Source organism: Lucilia sericata, unplaced genomic scaffold (assembly GCF_015586225.1).
Source record: "Lucilia sericata isolate MDLA Ls3-8-SP2 unplaced genomic scaffold, ASM1558622v1 Contig000100F_arrow, whole genome shotgun sequence".
Lineage (NCBI taxonomy): Eukaryota > Metazoa > Arthropoda > Insecta > Diptera > Calliphoridae > Lucilia > Lucilia sericata.
The window spans coordinates 371,429-392,688 of record NW_023994132.1 but is presented as its reverse complement, the minus strand read 5'-3'; the positions used below and the strand labels follow the sequence as shown (position 1 = coordinate 392,688).

General features: G+C 26.2%; 1 protein-coding gene across 1 annotated transcript; it reads right to left on the bottom strand.

The window, feature by feature from the left end:
- Nucleotides 1–234: 234 nt before the first annotated feature.
- Nucleotides 235–19,251, bottom strand: LOC119599994 (putative inorganic phosphate cotransporter). The gene is made up of 6 exons (XM_037949987.1): nt 18,705–19,251; nt 2,878–3,056; nt 2,346–2,792; nt 1,889–2,273; nt 1,572–1,810; nt 235–1,498 (listed from the first exon to the last, which is right to left on the bottom strand). The coding sequence occupies exons 1-6, from the start codon at nt 18,745–18,747 to the stop codon at nt 1,319–1,321; spliced, it is 1,473 nt and encodes a 490-aa protein (XP_037805915.1). The 5' UTR covers nt 18,748–19,251; the 3' UTR covers nt 235–1,318.
- Between the last annotated feature and the right edge of the window lie 2,009 nt (nt 19,252–21,260).

The following is a 21,260-nucleotide window of genomic DNA, read 5'->3' as shown; positions in this document are numbered from 1 at the left end:
GTAACCAGTACTATAGGTTAAATACAAAAGATGTGACCCTTTCGAGATTTATATTAAAAAACGTGTAACAGTGTCTTAGAAACAAATAAGTTATGTTGCGGGAACTTTTTTGTCAGCAGTGAAAAAATGAGACTTCTTCTTAATATTTTTAAGGCCTTTGTGAATAGAGGATGTAATATACTCTGTATAAATGGTTCCAGTATTTCCCGAAAGTTTATAAATTGAAAAACAGTATTTAAATATATTTAACAACATTTATTTATTTAACAAAAGGGAGGAACCTAAATTTTTATTCTAAATTGAATTATACAGTTATAAAAACCCTGCTCTTAGTTATTAGGTATGACTATTAAATTAATTAATTATAACAATAAATTCGCATTTGAAAAAGTGATATGGAAAGGCAAAGAGTTTTTAACAATAGAGTGTGTAAATGATTTAGAACAGTGTTTTTTTAATTATTAAATGCTGCAAATACATTATTGATATGTTAATTGCATTTAGAACAATTTAAAAATAAATTGTTTTATATACATACATATATAATATTTAGTAATTCAAAATATTTTTTTTAGTAAATTATGCTAAAAAAGAATATCACATACATTTACTGTATTTAAATCAGCATTATTTTTAAAATTCAATACAACTGGTTTGAACATTAGTTCTGAATTCGATCTGTGTAAATACGAGTTTAAACGTTTCCGCTGCATTGATGGATAGCGTTTTTAATAAATTGTTAAACATATGTATGTAGGTTTAAATATATTTAAGATACATATATTTAAAAATGTAAATTGTGGAAGTTTTTGCGGAATTGGGTTCATTGTCATTATTTTAATCATTCAAACCAGATGTTTTGATGTTGTTTTTTACCCATTTTTTGCAATGAGTTTCAATATTATTACTCTAATATTCTTATAACTAATCTTATGAATTAATTAATACATTTAAATACTATTTAGACAAAATTTCTAAAAAAATTACATACAAAATTTCGTATTTTCTTAAAGGCACTTTTGTTTTACTTATTATTAGAGTCCATAAGTAACTTTAAAGTTTTAGTTGCAATTTTCATTATAACGATATCAGAATTACAAGGAAAAATAAATACTGTTAAATTAAATTTTTGCTGTAATTTTTTGTCTCGTTCGCTTAAATACAAATTTGGTACCGTTTTTAAAATATGTAATAGAGTTGTTCATTCTTACTATTTTTTTCCTGATATTTACAAAAATCGTAAAGTTTAGTGTTTTTTTCTAACAAAAAAGAAAACTTAACTTTTAACTAAATGTTTGCAGCCTACTGTAACACAGTCTTAGATTTTCTCTTTTCTTTGTTTTTCGGCACGTTCTTCGGCTTCAAAGTCCTTATGCTTGGGTTGGGGATCATTGTAGGGTTGAACCTCACCAGAAGCCCATATGCTGTAGATAATGGCAGTAACAACAAGGACGGCAAAGGCCACCCAGAATACCAAACGCCATTCCAATAAAGTGGCCTAATAATCAAAATTATTTAATAAGTAATTTTAACTACAAATTTGAAAAATATCATAAAGGTCTTTTACTTACATTCGGTGTCATTACACCCACTAAATATGGAGTAATTACTCCTGTTATGGCACCAATACCATTTGTAATGGCCATCAAGGTACCAGCATAATTGGGACTCATATCAAGAGGACTTAATTTCATGCCAGCGTAGAAAGCACCCATCAGACCCATGCAAATAGTAAACAACACAACAACGGCAACACGATCACAACCAGCATAAGAAGCGGCTACCATGAAAATAGCGGGACCAAAGGCAGCTGTAATATTAAAGTGAAAACATATAAAAAATGTTAAACAATTTTGTATAACTAACTACCGATCTAATATGTACTTACCAATTCCTGTCATTAATTTACGTGTATTGGTAATATTCAAAATGCCTCTAGTCATCAACCAATCACCAACGAAACCAGAAGAAATCGAAAATATCCACATCATGACATAGGGCAATGAGGAGTACAAACCATTGGCCTTAATAGAGAACTGCATGACATCGGACATGTATTTGGGTAAATCTGTGACCATAATATAGAAGCCCCAATCGTGACCAATTTGAGCACAAACTAAAGCAATCATAGGCATGCTAGTTAAAATGGCTTTCCAAGGTGTGGGTGGTAAATTCTCATTGCGTACAATCGAACCCATTTCACGTTCCAAATATTCACGTTCACTGGGCTTGATGTAGGGATGAGAAGCGGGATCACTAAAGCACAGGAAGCACTAAACAAATAAAAGTAATTTGTTTCAATTTAGTAAATGATCTACAATCTACTTTATAAATACAAAACTTACGAAAAAGATAAACCAAACAACACCCAAGCCACCGAAAAGATAGAATACCACGGGCCAATCATAAGCATCGAGTAAAACACCTGATAACGAATTGCCCAAAATAGTACCGACTTGACCACCACCTAATACAAGAGCGCCCAATTTGCCACGTTCCTTAATGGGAACCCATTGTGAAAGTAAAACACTTAAGGCCGGGAATGTGGTACCTTCGCCCAAACCCATCAAGATACGAACAATAATCAAAGCGGTGGAACCTCCCTCAGTAATGGCAACTGGGGTGATGAGTGTGAAGAAAGCAGTGGAGAGGATGCCTAAACCCAAAGTCCATTTGCCACCGAATTTTTCGGCCAATAAACCGCCGGGTATGTGGGTAACAATGTAACCAATATAAAAGGATGACAAAATTAAACCCTGTAACTCTTCGGACCATTCAAAGGTACCGCCGCTCTGAAATTAACATGAAAAAGAAGAAAATATTTAAACACTTTGCCTTAATTAAATAGCTTAATAATTTTTGAAAATTCTTTCTTACCGATGACTCAGAATCCAAATTGTCAGCGGGACAAACTGCAGTATCCCCACCTTCAGTGTGATTCTTCTTTACTACCAATTCAGTGATGGCAATCGATAAACTGATACGCATTGTATAAGCATTCAAAATGGCCAAGAAACCCATTATAGCCAATATCACACGTTGAGGTATAACAAAATCTATAAAGAGAGACACAGAGAATAAAAAATTAGAGAGTGTTAGATTAAAGTAAAATCAATAAAATAAAAAAAAAAAAAAATCACATTAAGTATTTTCATGTCAACAATCAATTAGCATTAATTTCCTTGTATTTCTACTGTTGCATGAATGAAGTAGAGTATTAACTAATATTATTATTATTTTTACATTTAATAAATTTGTCAACAATATTTTAAATATTTATCAAGTATTTATCGTAAATTATTAAATATTCATTATCAAGTTAACAAATCGTTTGTTTGTTAGAAATGCATCTATGATCATTAACTGGGATGGAAAGTACTTTTTGGAAAGTTAAGGAACTAAATTCTATTACTAAAATATAAAATTTTTTCATAAAAATTATTGTATTTGTAACAAATAAATTCAACTAAATGGCCTTCAACTTTTACTTTATTTTTTATGTTAGTTTAATGCCATTAGTCATTGCAATTTAAAATTCTTTCCAGTAATTTAAAAATTAATTTTTATAAGAAAATAACTAAAATTTTAAAAAATTTTTTTATAAATGTTGTTTAACATTTAATAAATCACAATACTACAAGTAATGACTAGTTACCACAGGCTTATTAAAATTCATTGCATTTATTAATAAGTTTGATTATATGTTTGTGGCTATAAAATATTATTAACAAAAAAGTTAAATATTGTAGAAAAAAGGTAAAACACCTTTTTGAAGGTAAAATTAAATAAACCCATTTTAGCCAATTAAATTAGTTAATTTGGCTCGTTGTTAGTTAGTCAAAGGCTGTTTTCCAGTAAAATGTGAAAAACAATTGCAATAAAAACGATCTACGACTTAATAAATAAAAGTTTAACAACTTAATTAAATTATGATGGTTTTATGAAACAAGATATACTATCAGAAAATTATTTTAAAACAATTACAAGTATTTGAACTGTGTGCAAGACATTTTTTATGAAGAGTATATAAAACAAAAAAAAAAAAACAAATAAATAGAACTTCTTATCATTAAAATTAAATGATTCTGTTGGTTTTTTGTTGCTATTATAATACAATGACATGCGACATGTACATATTTAAGGAATCCAGTTTATTTTCTGATAAATTTAAATAATAATAAAAATTTAGAAAAATATTGTACTCTATGCATCTATATGTATCATAAAAGTAAAATAAATATTAAATTCACGTGCCCTTATAAAATTAAATTTGCCAATGAAATGAAATTGTTTGAAATTATAAAGTAAAAAAAAAATATTTGAAAACAATTGCATGTATTTTAAACAATAAAACACCTGTTATTAATACATTTTTTATTTGAATTGTTTTTCTAAATAATTATGAAATTGTGTTTAATTACATTAAAAAACAAATTTGATATTGTCTAAAATTTAAATAAATTAAAAGGGAATGTATCAGGCTTTTAGCTTTATACTTGGAAATGGAGCAATTTGGATTTAAGTTAAACTATTGTTTTTAAAGTTTTATATAGAAAACTGATCATCCTAAAAGTTTTCTATAGAAAATTGATAGTCTTAACATGTTCTATAAAAAACTGATCATCCTAAAAGTTTTCTATAGAAAATTGATCGTCTTCAAAGTTTTCTATTGTAGACTGAACGTCCTAAAAGTTTTGTATAAAAAACTGATCATTTTAAGATTATTCTATAGAAACCGACCGTCTTCAAAGTTTTGTAAAGAAAACTGATCGCCCTAAAAGTTTTCTATAGAAAACTGATCGTCTTCAAAGTTTTCCATTGTATACTGATTGTCTTAAATTTTATATAAAACTGATCGTCTAAAAATGTTTCTATAGAAAATGTTTTCTATAGAAAACTATCGTCTTAAAATATTTCTATAGAAAACTGATCGTCCTAAAAGTTTTCTATAGAAAACTGATCGTCCTAAAAGTTTTCTATAGAAAACTGATCGTCCTAAAAGTTTTCTATAGAAAACTGATCGTCCTAAAAGTTTTCTATAGAAAACTGATCGTCCTAAAAGTTTTCTATAGAAAACTGATCGTCCTAAAAGTTTTCTATAGAAAACTGATCGTCCTAAAAGTTTTCTATAGAAAACTGATTGTCTTAAAAGTTTTCTATAGAAAACTGATCATCCTAAAAGTTTTCTATAAAAAACTGATCGTGCTAAAAGTTTTCTATAAAAAACTGATCGTCCTACAAGTTTTCTAAATGGAACTGATCGTCTAAAAAGTTTTCTATGGAAAACTGACCGTTTTAAAAGTTTTCTATGGAATACTGATAGTCTAAAATTTTTGTCTTGAAAGATTTCTATTGAAAGCTGATCGTCTTAAAAGTTTTTATAAAAAACTGATATTTTGTGGACATTTACATTTATTTACAGCTTTAATGCTCAGGGCCTTATTCACGACAATTTATCAAAGGTTTATAAGACAAATTTTCATACAAAATTTGTTTTATAAACCTGTGATAAATTGTAAATGTTTATGAATAAGGCAGTAAAGGTCTAATTCATAAAAAAAAATTATTTTATAAGCGGTTTATAAATTAAATTTTGTATGGAAATTTAATTTTATAAACGTTTTAGAAAACAAAATATTATTTATGAATCAGTCAATTGATTTTGTAAACTGATTTAGTCTACTGATCCCAATGGTGATATGATGATAAGCCACCTGTTTGTTAAATTTTTGACTATCACCGTGAAGAAATGTATTTATAAAATGACATGCAGAAATCATAACTTAATTTTATTAATTTTTTTTAAATAATATAGTAAAGATTTGCATTACCAGACATCTAATCTATTTGAGACCAAACGTCGGAATTTTATTTATCACCTACATCTTTGCGGAAATAATTTGTATTTTTTTATTGCAGCACATGCTTAATTTTAAATACGATGTGTTTAAACTGCTCAAGTGCAATAGAAATAATTACTAATTATAAATTATAATTTAATCTAAAGGCAATAAAACATTTTATTATATTCTTGGTTTTTTGGTTAAAGAGCATTTAATTAAGTGATCAAGTGACTTAATAATGTATTAAATTGTACTATAAAATATCACTTTTATTTATTTATTTTTTACTTATTACCAAGCAAATTATTTAAAGCAAAAAAAAACTGATAAAAAAGTATGAAAAAGCTAAACAATTTATTAGGGCCAATTATGGTTATTGTGTTAATTTAATAACTAATAAATTGCCATATCAGAAAACTGTCATATAGTTTTTATAATAGTTAGTAAATTAGTTTAAATGTTGTTATTTGCTGTTGTTTCATATTTCAAAGAAATGGTAATCAATCAATTGTTTTATTTTCACAGTTTTTAATTATAAACGTTACTATTATTTCATTTGCGTAATGTAAACTTGTTATCTGGCCACCTTCTTAAAAAAATTATTTTAACAAACATAATTAAAAAGTTCTGCTGTAGATTTCCAACCACAATCTTTAAAACCACAAAGAATATCTCCAAGTAAATAAACTTAAAAGATAGATATTATGCAAACTCATTAATAAATAAGCAGATATTTAAAATGATGTAGTCCAGAAAGTGTCAAATCAAAACTTGTTTTTTCAAAATATTATTCTTATACTTTGAATATGCCATTTTTTGCAGTATTTGAAAATTTTACTGTCTGTTGACTTGCTTCTTAATTATACTACGGACTAGTAGCTTGTCTCTTGACTAATATATTAATAAGTCTATTAAATAGTTTAGTTGTTGGACTATTTAGAAAGAATTTGCAATATGAAAAAAGTAGTTAATATTTCGTATTAAGGAATTCTTCGATGTCAAAAATACAAAGTGCAATAAAACTGAATCTTGACAGCAAATATCTAAGAACTTTATTCTACAAAAGAATAATAATTTCATTTTATAAAAGAATTAATTCTTTTCAACTCCTATTAATAAAACAATCATATATTTTATAAATTTTGGTAGAGGGACTAGTTATTTATGCAGAATATCATGATGATATTAGTGTTTATAAGTGAATTTTGACCATCAAGTAATTTTCTGAACGGGACTTTGTATGGGGGATAGGGTCAAATGAAGGCCGATCTTTACGAAAATCAGCAGTATCATTAAGATTTATATAAACTAAGTTTTGCCGATTTTTAAGTGATACAAGAACATTTAACATATTTATGAGCTCAAAAGCCCTATTCGGAGAGTACGGTTGTATGGGGGCTATACGAAATAATGGACCGATTTTAACCATTTCAATAGGTTTCGTCCCTGGGTCAAGAGAAGAGTATGTGCCAAAACTCATCAAATTATCTTGAAAAAAATCTACTTAGAAAGTTGAGTCGATTGGTATACTTTAAGGTGGTGTAGGACCAATATTTTTGAGAGTCACAAACATCAGCACAAACGCATAATACCCTCCCTACTATAGTGGTGTAGGGTATACAAATTTTCTTAAAGAAATTGCATAAAGTCGTTATATCCAAAAAGCTAAACAAATTGAATTTTAATCTTAGAGAAAGAAAATTTTAAAAGGATTTACTTAAGTAAAACGAAACTAGACCAGTCATAGTTTAAATTAAAATATCTGGATTTTAGAAATACTAAGAAAAGGAACTGTTACACTAGTTCCGTAGTTGGGTCTTTGGGTCACAGGGTAAGATTAATTCCAAAACTTTATAAGAAGGAATCCTTACAATTTGATAGTACGATGTCGCCATGGTGTCAATTGTCACAACTTATTCAGGTGGCATTGTTACTACTTCATTAGTTAACAGGACTATATCCTCAAAAATTTTCATTTGTTAAATATGCTGAAATCTATCGGGTTATGATAATTTTCCAACTTAAAGTGTGTATGTACGTACATAAATTAAAGGCAAACTTTAAAAAAACTTTATGACCAATATTTATTATCTGTGAAAACAACAATAAAATTGAATAAATACATATATTAAATATTATTTCAAAAACAAATATAATAAATTTAAATTACCACCCATAATGCATGGTAAAGCGTACTGGAAAAGTTATTAAAATTACACATAAAAAAGTTACCGCCCTGTGAACAGTAATTTCATTTTAATTATTTGCACTTAAATTAAATTTTTTATTGTGTCTATTTTTATTTTCCGCTTAAAAGCCATAAATAATAATACTTTAAATAAACTTAAACACAGAGAAACGTGTTTGTTTATAAATAAAAGTATCCTTGAGGAACATATTGGCCAAACCGCCACATGTATTGATTGAAAATTTCAGATAACTTTATTCTAAACGATTTATTTTAGATTAAATACATTACGCCAATTTGTTTAATTGGGTAATTAAATAAAATACAAAATAATTATTTAAATACTAAAGTGATAATTTTCTTTAAATATTTTATTCACGTTTATTTAGATAACATTTTTATTTAACCTTAAAAAAGATTTTGTGGGTATTTCCCCTGCTAAAAATTATTTTTATTTTTAAATAAAAAAGTTCGTTGTCGGTGATATAATGAGCAGAATTGAAACTTCAAAGAAGTAAAGCCAAATTTAAAATTTTTTGTTTAAAGTTTAAATTTACAACAATGAGAACTTTGAAGTTCTTGGAATTTTGTGTCTGTAATGGTGAAAAAATTTAATTCATTTAAATATTTAAACAGTTTAATGAAATACAAATATGTAATTCTGAAAAATATACAATATTATATTAAACTTCTTAAATTGCAATTATCAATCACTTTAGACTTATTTTTTAGATTATTTATACTTTTAATATTTATTTTATTTATTTTTTTATTTATTTATTTATTCAAAAACAATGGCCGTAAGCCGATAGGGCCTAATTGGCTAGTCTACAATTAAATATACTTATAATACAAAAATATTATTGGTACATTATTTAGTAAGAAAATATAACATATATTTATAATTTTTTTTAATTATAATTTTCTTATTTTTAATAGTTAGACTTGAAGTTTTGCACACACTGATTAGGATTCTATAAATTGGTGAAAATAAAGATAATATTATTAGCCTAAAAATGACAGTAAAACATAATAGGAGCGAAATGCAATAAGGTTATATAAAAGATTTTTTGCAACAAATGAGTTATACCAATTAAATATTTTATAAAAACTTAGGGGAAATGGCTGTACAATATACATTTACATAGTGGAATATCATTAAAAATAGGCTCAGGGTTAGTTATGAATTCGACAAAAAAATATTTTTAAATGCATATAATGAATGTGAGAATTTACGTTCCTGGTAAGGAATAACAGTATTCCATAAGCGCGCTATGTTAACTCGAAATGATCTCGTCATAAATAATGAAACATGTGCTGGACATATTAAAGAATGTGTTCTATTTGAAATAGCAAAGTTAAATTTATTCTGCAAATAGTCAGGTTTACCATATTTTATAGTTTTAAAAAAGAAAATCATTTTTCTCAACTGAACATATCGAAAGAAACTACAACCAAGTAAATCAACGTAATATTGAGAAACATGATCACTAATCCGAAGTCCATAAATATAACGTACTACACTATTAAAGGATCTTTTTAATCTGTCAATGTTGGAGTTTGAGGTACATGAGTAAACTTCAATACCATAAATTAATAACGGTAAACACAATGATAAAGCAACACGACGTTTTATTGAAGAGGGCAAGTAAAAACCAATATTATATAACTTTCTCAATGTCCAAGATATTCGTGAAATTACTGAATTTATATGAAAACTAAATGTTAGCTTATCATCCAAAATAATACCAAGTGTTTTATAATGAGGAACAATTTCTAATACTTCGTTATTCAGAATAATGTTTAAAGAAATAGATTGTTTAGAAAATACCATTACCTTGCATTTCATGGCATTTAGTTGTAAGAAGTTACGTTTTGACCAATCAACTAAAAGATCAAGTTCAGAATTAATATGCGCCTCAGAATTTTGTAGAGATAATAAGTCAAACGTTGATAAAAGCTGTATGTCATCAGCATAGGTATAACATTTCAAGAAATTTAATTCATGATAAATGTCATTTATATATAACAAAAATAATAATGGCCCTAACATTGACCCTTGTGGCACACCACGGTAAATTGGAATCCTACTAGAAACTTCACGTTCTATTTGAACAAATTGACTGCGACCATGTAAGAAAGAGTAAATGAGTTTACAGGCACTTGAACTATAACCAAATGTATGTGAGAGCTTATGGATCAACAATGAATGATTAATCGAGTCGAATGCCTTACAATAATCCAAAAAAATTAAAATACTAACCAAATCCTTGTCGAAGTTTTCCCTAATAGTTTCCGTGATTTCCAGAAGTGTGCCAGTAGTACTAAATCCTTTCCTAAAACCTGATTGATGTGGATGAATCAAACTACAACTATTTAGATGATGTAACATTTGTTCCCTAATAATTAGTTCCAAAACTTTTGAACAGACTGACAAAATACTGATAGGACGATAGTCCGAACAATTCCTAGGAATCTTAACTTTAGGAATCGGTACAATCCTACCAACCTTCCAAATTTTAGGAACTACCGATGTTGTCAACACCCTGTTAATAATAAATGTTAAATGTTTTAAAATAGGCAGTATTATGAATTTAAGAAATTTAATATGAATTTGATCAGCACCTACCGCTTGAGATTTGATACTTAAAACTGCATTTAAAACATCAGTTTCCGTAACATTTGCAAAAGTAAATCCTTCAGAGGAAGGTAAATGGTCAAGACCACCATCAGCAGTTCCAGCCATACGGGAAAATTCATTAAACTCGTTCAGTGAAATAGGAAACCGTTCATTTCCTGGTGATTTCACAATTCCTATAGATTTAATCTTGCACCATAACTGTTTCTGATCACATGTAGAAAAAAATCTTAAACAGTACTTCCTGCGAACACCTCTTATGATGGTTTTTAATCTGTTTCTAGCTCTGCGATAAGCTTCAAAATTCCTATCAGACCTATTTTCCCTGTAGGCACGATATGTCAGATCTCTAATACGCTTAGCACTACAAATACACTCTTCATTCATCCAATTATGTACAACGCTTTTAACTACTCTACGATTTGGTACATTATCCTCAAACAAACGATTTAAATTGGAATTAAAACATTCTACACTCTCGTCAACATTCAAACTATCATAGACGCCAGAAAAATTCATAGATTCTAATTGAAGTAAACATTGGTCGTAGCTAAGATTTGAATAATCCCTACAAAGGTATATATCCGGATTTTTAAACTGAGAAATATTATATGTTATAAATATTGCCGCATGATAGGAATTTAGAGCAGGTATTTGAAATTGATGTTTACTACTAACTAATTCTATGTCAGAGACTAGATAAAAATCTATAAGTGATGTAGATAATTGTTGAGGAGAATAATGTGTGGGTAAAGAATTGTGAACTATATATAACGACAGTCGCTCGCAAATTTCGCGAACAATAGCACCATTAATAAAAAGGTTTATATTAAAATCGCCCATCAAAATTATATTATTATACCTAGAAGAGAAATTTTCAAGGACCCTTTCACAACAAAGGAATTGACCATTAGGAAGATATATAACACCTAACAAAGCTACTGAATTGTCCTCTAAAATTATCTCCACGAAAAGTGATTCAACATTAACATCATATTGTTCATCAAAAATATTACCAGTCTTTAAATTATTCCGTATGTATAAGCAAACCCCCCCGCCTCTACAACCACTTCTATCCTTTCTAAAAAGTTTAAAACCAGGAATTGACACAGCCGAATCATAAATAAACTCCTTATACCATGTTTCCGTTATACCAACGGCATCAATATCGCAATCCATTATCAAGTTACGAATTTCATCAAATTTAGTGCTATTTTCTCTAGGAACCAAACTTTGTGCATTGAAGTGTAGAATATTAAAGTTTGCAGAGTTTATTACAGCATTAATTTTACTGCCATCAGAGGCAATTTCACCTAAATTCTCACCTAAATTCATCATAAACCCTAAAGTGTGCACGAAAATCAATCATCCCTATTAAAAACAAATTTAACTTATTTAATATATATAAAGGCAACATAATATAAAGGTCGCAAAAAAGCAAAAATAAATTTAAAAATATTAAAACATTCAAAATTCATTAAAATTCAAAGTATAAAAAATTAAAAGTTTACGAATGTAATAATTATGATTTAGTGATAAATAATAATAATAGTATTTAATATTACAATAAAATAACTTAAATTTCGTATTTAATTTTTTTTTTCTTTTTTATATCAAATTAATTAAATATTCAAATTTTAATAATAATTGAAAAAAAAAAAAAAAAAAAAAAATAGAGATCATATTTCAAATTTTGTTTTAAAAATTTTAAATAGTTTTAGTAAGTAACAACTACAAGATAACATTATTGTTAAAAAAGGCACAAATTGTAATTGCATTTTTTATTTTATTTTATAAAAAACTAATAACAAATCATCATTATTGTGCTCAAATATTTAATTTTTTAATTTAGTTAATTTTTTATTATTTTGTTTTTCAATTTAGTTTGTAATACGATTCAATTATTTTAAATTAGCATTTGTATGTATTTATTATGTAGAAAAGAGAAAATACAAATTAAAAAGAAAAAAAGTTTTATTAAATAGTTTTATTTATTTAAATTCAATTGATATTAATTGTCTTCAAATGTATTTTTTCCTTTTCAATAATGTTGAATTTCTATTATATACTTTAAGTTGGCATATGTATTAATTATGTATTAATGGGTACACTAAATTATTTACTTTTTATTTTCATAATTGTATATAGATATATCAAATACATGTAAATTTATCCAATTTACACTGAGTTAATAATTTTAATTCTAATTAGTTTAAATTATAGTTATTAATAAATTTTGAGTAATAAGGTTTTTATTTGTATATTAAACAAATTAAGTAATTAATAAACATTAAATTAATATGGTAAGTGTTTCAGATTCTATTATTAGTTCAGTTTTGTTCAAATAAGTATTTGTAATTTCCATTTAAATAAAAAAATAAAAAAAAAAATATCAATTTAATTGTGTACAAAAATTATTTTTATTATCCTCTGAAAATTTTCTATTATAAATTTATCAGTTGGGCAACTAAAAATATGTTATATAACAATATTTCAAATTATTAATTAAAATGTATTTAATTTAGGCATTAATAATCAATAAATATGAAATATGTTATAAAATTAATAATAAAGAAATACAAATACAATTTGAGTTGAATATTATTAATAAAATAACTTTAATAGTATTATTACTTTAAAAGTATTATTAATAAGTTTGATTAATTACTCTCAAGATTTGCAGTAAATATGTAATTAATATTTCAAAATAAATATCTAATATTACGAAGGAGAAAAAAAAATTAAAAAAATTAGAAAAAAAAAATTATAAATATATTAGTGTACACCTAGAGAAAAATACATATGTTTTATAGAATGAAATTATTAACTACATGTGTGATTATACTACACATGAGAAAAAATATCTAAATAATCAAATGCCAATTTTAAGTACTATACAAAAGGATATAAGTATGAATGATATAAATGTATAATTTTCATTTTAAAATAATATAATAATTGCAATACAATAACTATAATATCAATATAATAATAATTACCTGATGATAACAATAATTTATAACAAATACAATTTATTTTATATTATTAAATTACACTTATTACTAATTATTATCATCTTCAGGAAGATTCAAACAGCCATCCAATAGGTTTGCACACTGCTGGCTATCCAACAAAATATTTTTTCCGTCCAGCATAAGAATTTTGGCTTTAGGGTTGTCCATATTTAATAGATAAAATTTTTTTATTTTCTTCTCAGACAAAAGTTTGCGACAAAGATAATTTAGTTTGCCAGACGATGGGGACAAATTGTCGTTCAGATAAATTCTGGATTCAATGGTTCCACCTATGATTTTATTTAGCAATAACGGTTCTGATTTGTGGTAATTTTTCATGATGGTGTCACGTAATTGCACGGAATTCAATTTTACTATAAAGTATTTTCTATGTTTTATGTAACAGCAATGATTAATATCTGAGAGGCTAATATCCACTCCAACAAATTTGGCTATTTTAATTGTGTTTTCACGTATCTTTTCGATGGTACAATTTAATCCACTTATCAAAATATCCGATCGATTTAAGCGTCTTTCCAACATATTGTTCTTGTATTGAAGTTGATGATATTTGTTCTCATACGCTTTATCTGTATTTTTGACACAAGAGTAACAATTAGCAACATCCGATTTAATATTAGCAATTTCAGTATTGACTTCTTTACGAAAATCATTAACCATCTGGACTACTTTAGTTTCTAGGTTTAAAAATCCGTTATCCATTCGATGCTCAATATTTACTTTGGTATCCTCAATTTTATTTTCTATTGAAATTTTAATTTCTTCCATTCGTTTGATAATGTCATTGTTAGTATTTTCACCAACTCCAATGCCTTTTTTACAATCATTACACAAAAATTTAGAAATATTTTTACGAACGGCATTTAATAATTGTTCAGTGACACCAGCACACTTGTTATGAAAGTAAAGACCACAACTTCCACATCCAATACTAGGATTAGTTTTTGTTATATTCGTGTGGCAAATAGGACACTGGACAGGATTCTTTGGTGACATTATGAGAATGTATTAATTTATATTATTTATTTATTAGAGTATGTGTGAATAAATGTAGATTTGTTTTTTTTTTTTTTTTATTTATTTTTTTTTTTTTTTTTTTTATTATTAATTAGATGTTGGGTTGAAACTAGTTTAATTTTAACTTTTACACATATTAATAGTAAAATGCAGTATTATTTTCTTTTCACCAAAAATATTATTAATTAATGTATTTGTGTGCGTAAATTATTGTATTGTTTATTTATTTTGTTTTATTTTTTTATCCATGAAGTTGACAACACTAAATATTTCTTATATGAATCTTTCAAATTCCTTTTATCCACAACATTCTTCCCACTAAATGTTACTTTTAAGATCTTTACTCTCCATCATTTCTTACATTTATTCTGTCCTTCATATGTATGTGTTTAAATCAAACGTTATATTGATATCATGTATATGTATATACATATATGGAAACAAATGTAGATTTATTCTATTGTAGTTTTTGGTGTCCATTAAATGTTGTGTTGAATTTTGATTTATTTATATTTATTTCACTTATATAGATTGTAATATGCATTAATATGAGAAAAATAATTTTTAAAGCAATTAAAATATTTATTTGTATTTTGTAAAATTAATTAGATGTTGGGTTGAAACTTGTTTAATTCTAACTTTTACACATATTAATAGTAAACTATCCACCAAAAATATTGGTAATTAATGTATTTGTGTGCGTAAATGATTGTATATTTGATTTATCTTGTTTTATTTTTTTATTCATCAAGATGACAACACTAAATATTTCTTTCTTCAAATTCCTTTTATCCACAATATTCTTCCCACTAAATGTTACTTTTAAAATCTTTTACTCTCCGTAATTTTTTTTTTTGCATTTATTTTATCCTTCATATGTATGTGTTTAAATCAAACGTTATATTGATATCATGTTTATTGATATCATGTATATGCATATACATAAATGGAAACACATGTAGATTTATTCTGTTTTAATTTTTAGTGTCAATTAAATGTTGTGTTGAATTTTAATTTATTTATATTTATTTCACTTTTGCGGATTGTAATATGCATTAATATGAGAAAAGTAATATTTAAAGTAGTTAAAGTAGTTTAAAGTAGTTAAAATATCATGTATGTTTTTTTTTTTTTTTTTTTTTTTTAGCTTGTCTTAACACCAAGTCAATGTGAGATATTCCAGTCAAATTTATTTTGTTAAAGTTTTTCGGGATTATTATCAAAACACACTTATATTTATATTCAATAAGCTCAGAATTAAATATTAATCACTTTTTTACATAGATCATATTTTATAATTCAAATTATTTAATATTTTCAAAGATTTTTTTGCTTTTGCTTCACGACCGCGAATTTTTCTCAACCGCACATATTGACGTTGCCAGATATTTTTGACGTCAAAACATATTAATTAAATGATTTAGCGCTTTTGATTTATTTCTGAAAATAAATCTTTAGAATGGGGCTTTACGCCTCTTATAAGGAAAACGAGTACGAAAAAAAAATATTTAATTTCGCATTAAATGTTTGTATTCTTGCTTATCATTAATTTCTAATAATTCCATAGTCTAATGGTCTTAAATATAACATTAAACAAAATATTATTAACTCTAACGCTAATGTAAAGATATACTAATTGCAATTAAGATAAATTTTACTCGTGATCGAGTAAAATTTATCTTAATTGCTCTGTTTATTTTTCCTTGCTTAAGTTTTTAAAATTTCTTTGCGATACAAAAGCTTAATCAAATTATGATGGCGGGCGGTAGTTATGCTTTTTTATTATAAATTAAAATTTAGAATTGTATGCCCTTGAACTTCGAGAAAAAGCAAAGTTCAAGGTATGTCTATCAGTCCGTCTGTTTGCATGTTTATTGGGATCAATTTTCTGAAGACCCCAGATATCTTTTGGATCAAAATCTTCCATAATTCTATCACAAATCCTTTCATGAAGTTTCCCATTTAAAATCTATATTTATTTCAAATCAATTTTAACCGATAACTGAAAATAGACAAAGTATTAAAACAATGTAAGTCCAGCAAATAATTCGAATGAAACTAATTTTTTCCATCTATCTTTACTGAATAGGGACTTGAATAAATAATTATTTTTTGACTGCTTCTTTGATATGATATGAAGAGAGTTTGCCCCTTCAATAATGTCCTAGGAGAGGGTCAATTGTCAATATTAAGGCACTCAGTAACAGTTCGCTGAACTAAATAAAACGAATTGGTATAAATTAGAAAATTTACCAACCTTTAAAACAAATTTAAAAAACGCAGTTGTTTGAGATCAAAAATGAAAACGCTATAAATTGTTGGTATATTTTCCACGCATGGATACCTAATTATGTTTTAAACGTTAATAGTAGAAATTGAAATATACCTTGACCTATATTTTCAACAACTAAGTAGTAATAGTTGCAAAAATGCTATGTATTTGTATTATAAAAAATCTATAGAGATTTTGTCAAAATTATGAATCTATTATTATATCAATTAATATTGTCTAAAATCGTACGTGCAAATAAATACTATCCGATACAAATGAATCAGTCTATAGGTATGTCTCGATCCGTCCGTCTGTCAATTTTATACGTATGCAGATCATATCCACCATATGAGTCGTTTGTCTGAAACAAGTGTCGAGCATATTAATTCTTCTTTAACTTTTAAACATAAATATTCATACACTCTAACATATGTATGTATGTATCCACCACAAATTTATTAAAATTTTTTGTTTTACATTTCAATCTGATTATTTTATGTTAAACACGTTTTAGGTATAATTACATTTAAAGTTCAACATAAAGTTCAATTTTAAACACAAATTATAAGTATGAATGATTGTTATCCAATAATAATAACAAAAATAATAACAATTCTATGCACATTAATCGGAAGTTAATTTAAATTTTTGTTGGGTCATTAAATGGTTCAACACACTACCAACATTTTTTTTTTTTCATTTCGTTCCAATTCGCACATTGTATTTTATATAATTGTTAAATAACAAATTCAAACTTAAACATTTCAATGACAATCGTTTTCAAATACATACTCGTGCAATATTTAAAATATTTGTTTAAATATTATAACATTCTTGATTTTTTTTTAATGTGATACAGATACAGAAACGTCATTATTAATTTCGTTATAAATTCAAGATCTTCGTAGACCACACTTTTTATTAAACGTGTTTTAGCAAAAAAAAAAGTTGACAAAAATAATTGCATATTAAATAATATAATTTCTTCTTTTGTATTATATTATCCAATAAATAAAATGTCTTTTCAACATATACATAGGTCAGCTTTAAATGAAATGACACTATTGGATCTATAGATTTTAGCGGTTCCATTCATAAAAAATAATATTGGAACTGTAATAGACAATTTAGGTTACTAATTCAATAAAAAATTATATAGGAATTTTTAATAAGGATTAAAACTAATATTTGAAATTTTGTAAGAAAAACAATCAAATAATCTTATAAAATCGGCATTGTCATTGCGTCGACATTAATTATATAGAATTGAATTAATTAAACAACATTTATTAAACACTTTCGCAAATAAGTGTTAAATTTATTTAAAATTCTTAAATAAAAATAAACTATTAAAAAACATTTTAAAATTTACATTTTATATTTATAACGATTTCTTTAATGACGTCAAGACATATTAAATATTAAATAAATTCTTAATATAATTTACAAATTTAACGGAAATATTTGTTTATTTAAAAATAAAATTAGCACAATTTTTTTTATATGTAAAAGTATTGTCAACAATATCTTTAAAAATAATAATTAATAAACATTTGACAATAAATAATATCAGTTACTTATTTAACTTTTAAATAACAGATGCTTAATTGCGACCCATAATTTGTAAAGGTTTTATTTTTAAACGGGACTTAAGTTTCTTGAAATTCAGATTCTCTGTCATTAATTGGTTTATTCTTTAAAAAACACTTACATTTCGAGAGGCTTAAGCCCCAGGCCGGTTGCTGCTGCGTCATGTTTAAAGTTGTTATGGATTTCTTTTGTTCTCAAAATTCTTTGTTGTTTATTAATATTTTTTTTGTGTTTGTAATTACACAATTATTTTGGGGAAATTTATGTATTTGTAATAAAAAATTTCCTGTTTTATTTTATTTGTAACACTTCCGCTTTGGTTCAAGAATTTTATTATTTTTTTTTTTAGCAATTTTTTTTTAAATTATTTATTTTTATAAAAATTTATTTAATTTACTTTATATTTGCTTTAACACACTAAACACTTAAAAATATACATATGTATGTATGCATCACATAAAAAATTCTTTAAAAGTTCTTACTGATCTGCTTTCCAAGATCTATAAGCGTTTATTTTCTTGGTTGCACCAGCGAAAGTGAGCGCACTTTTTTCAAATTTGTATTTCAGTTACAAGTTCGTTTTCCCCGATTTTGTTATGTTTTTCTTTTTGATGTTCTTTTGAAAAAACACATTCGCGCCTTACGAACGTTAAATTTCAAATGAGAAGAGATTTTTAAATGTCTTTAGTTTATATACGAAGATAAGCCGTTATTGTTAATTTTTATTTCATTTAAACGACAGTTTGAGTGTAGAGTACAATCTGTCGTTTGCTTGTGTTGGTGGTGGTAGTAGTTTAGTGTTTTTTTTTCTTCTGAACACCTTACACTCGATGTACAGGTTTAATACTAAGTATATTGTCATTTTTAACAGAAAGTGCAAACTTTGTTTATCCAATGATCAAATTATTGTTAGTGGTCGTTTAAAAACCAGTTAATACAGTTGACCTATTCTTTTTACATTTCAAGAGTGTACACGATATGGTATTTTTATATATGTAAGCTGAAATGCTTCGCAATAGTTCCTGCAAAGCCGCTTTTCGATATATACGAAGAAACAAACTAACACATTTACCCTTCATAAATTTTAAGCATTTCAATAACAGTCCGACAAGATTTCTCGAGGTCCATCCACATGTCCATATACATTTTGTAATGAAACCATAGTTAGAATTTTTTAAAATACATAATTCGATGAAAAATCGTACACATTCTATAATTGGTCGAACTCTACTCTCTCATACAAATGGAACTTTGAATGTTAAAAAAGTACACTTTTTGAAGGGTTGAGCAGCACTGAAATCGAATCTGGCCTTCCATTATATCAGGTTTTCCAGATGTCGTTAAAGAGAAAACCAGTTTGTGCCATATTTGAGGCGAAGACCAAAAAAGGATCCTACTTCGAGATCTCTTAACTGAAAGTTAAAAAAAAACTCTAAAATAAGTTTTTGTCAATTTATGATTGTGTCCATTTCTAGGTTAAAATATCTCTAAGAAGGAAGTAGATACTTATAACAGAATTTAAACCTTTATTTTAAAGTCAACAGAATGAACTTTTAAACGGCATGAACCTGATATGATGGAAAAATTCTAAGACCAGATTCGGTTTCAGTGCTACCTTTGCACTGTTATTTTGCCAAAATTCTAAAAGTTATCAATTTCGTGTAAATCGAGTTCTAAATGTTTTAAATTATTCATTTTCCCATGTATAGATTTTACATGTATAATTTTATATATGATTTCAGTATTAATGATGTTGGGTTGTTGGTTTGTAGTAGTACGAGTATCGTTTTAATAATTTGTATTATCCCATGTTTTATTAACAATCTATTATTGTTTTAAAAGCAGCACCAACAACAACAAAATAGAACAATTTCGTATATTTTTTATGTGGCTAGACGTAATAATTATGTTCTAGTTGTTATTGTTGTTGGATATTTTAACCGACATTTAACAACGATCAGTTTAGTTTAGTGACTTGTAGTTAAATTAGTATAAGTAAATATGTATGCATGTACGTATATTGTAATTGTTACGAATACATATTTACAATATCATATGGTTGGTGTTGTTTCTTGTTTTTTTGGAAATATGTAGTTAAGTATGTATGAATGAATTTACTCCTAAAACAACAAAATATATGTGTGTGTATGTACCCACAATCATAGCCAGGTCTCTATATAAGTAATAAACAAGGTAAGAATGTCATCGTTTTTAGACGTTTTAGTAAATTGATTTGATAAAAGAAACTTAACTAAAAAAAATAAACGCGTTTTAACGATTTTTTATTAAAGAGGAAATGTTTGTATTTTTTTTCGCTGTTAAACCCCCAAAATGGCAATTGTAAATTCTTTTTTGGGGGGAATTTATAATCTGCACAGATACATACATATAAATGCAATTATTTACAACACCTTTTAACAATTGATTTATTTCATTATTTAATTGTATAAAAAACGTTGGGTGTTAAAATAAATCTGTCATGGCGCTTTTTATACATATAAATATTCCTCAAACACCCTATAAATTCTGTGAAAATCGGTACATTAAATAGTCGGCCATCGGTTACAGACACGAAAGGTTTTTACCAATTTTATATACATACATATATTTATTTTAGCAATATATTAATCTTAGTTGGAAAAAATGAAAGCTCTATTATTATATTTAATATTTAATT

Coding starts and splice junctions, on each gene's coding strand:
- LOC119599994 (XM_037949987.1), bottom strand. CDS start 18,747: ATGACGCAGCAGCAACCGGCCTGGGGCTTAAGCCTCTCGAAAT. Junction 2,274..2,345: donor TTGTTTGGTTTATCTTTTTC/GTAAGTTTTGTA, acceptor TTATTTGTTTAG/TGCTTCCTGTGCTTTAGTGA. Junction 1,499..1,571: donor TGGGTGTAATGACACCGAAT/GTAAGTAAAAGA, acceptor TTTGATTATTAG/GCCACTTTATTGGAATGGCG.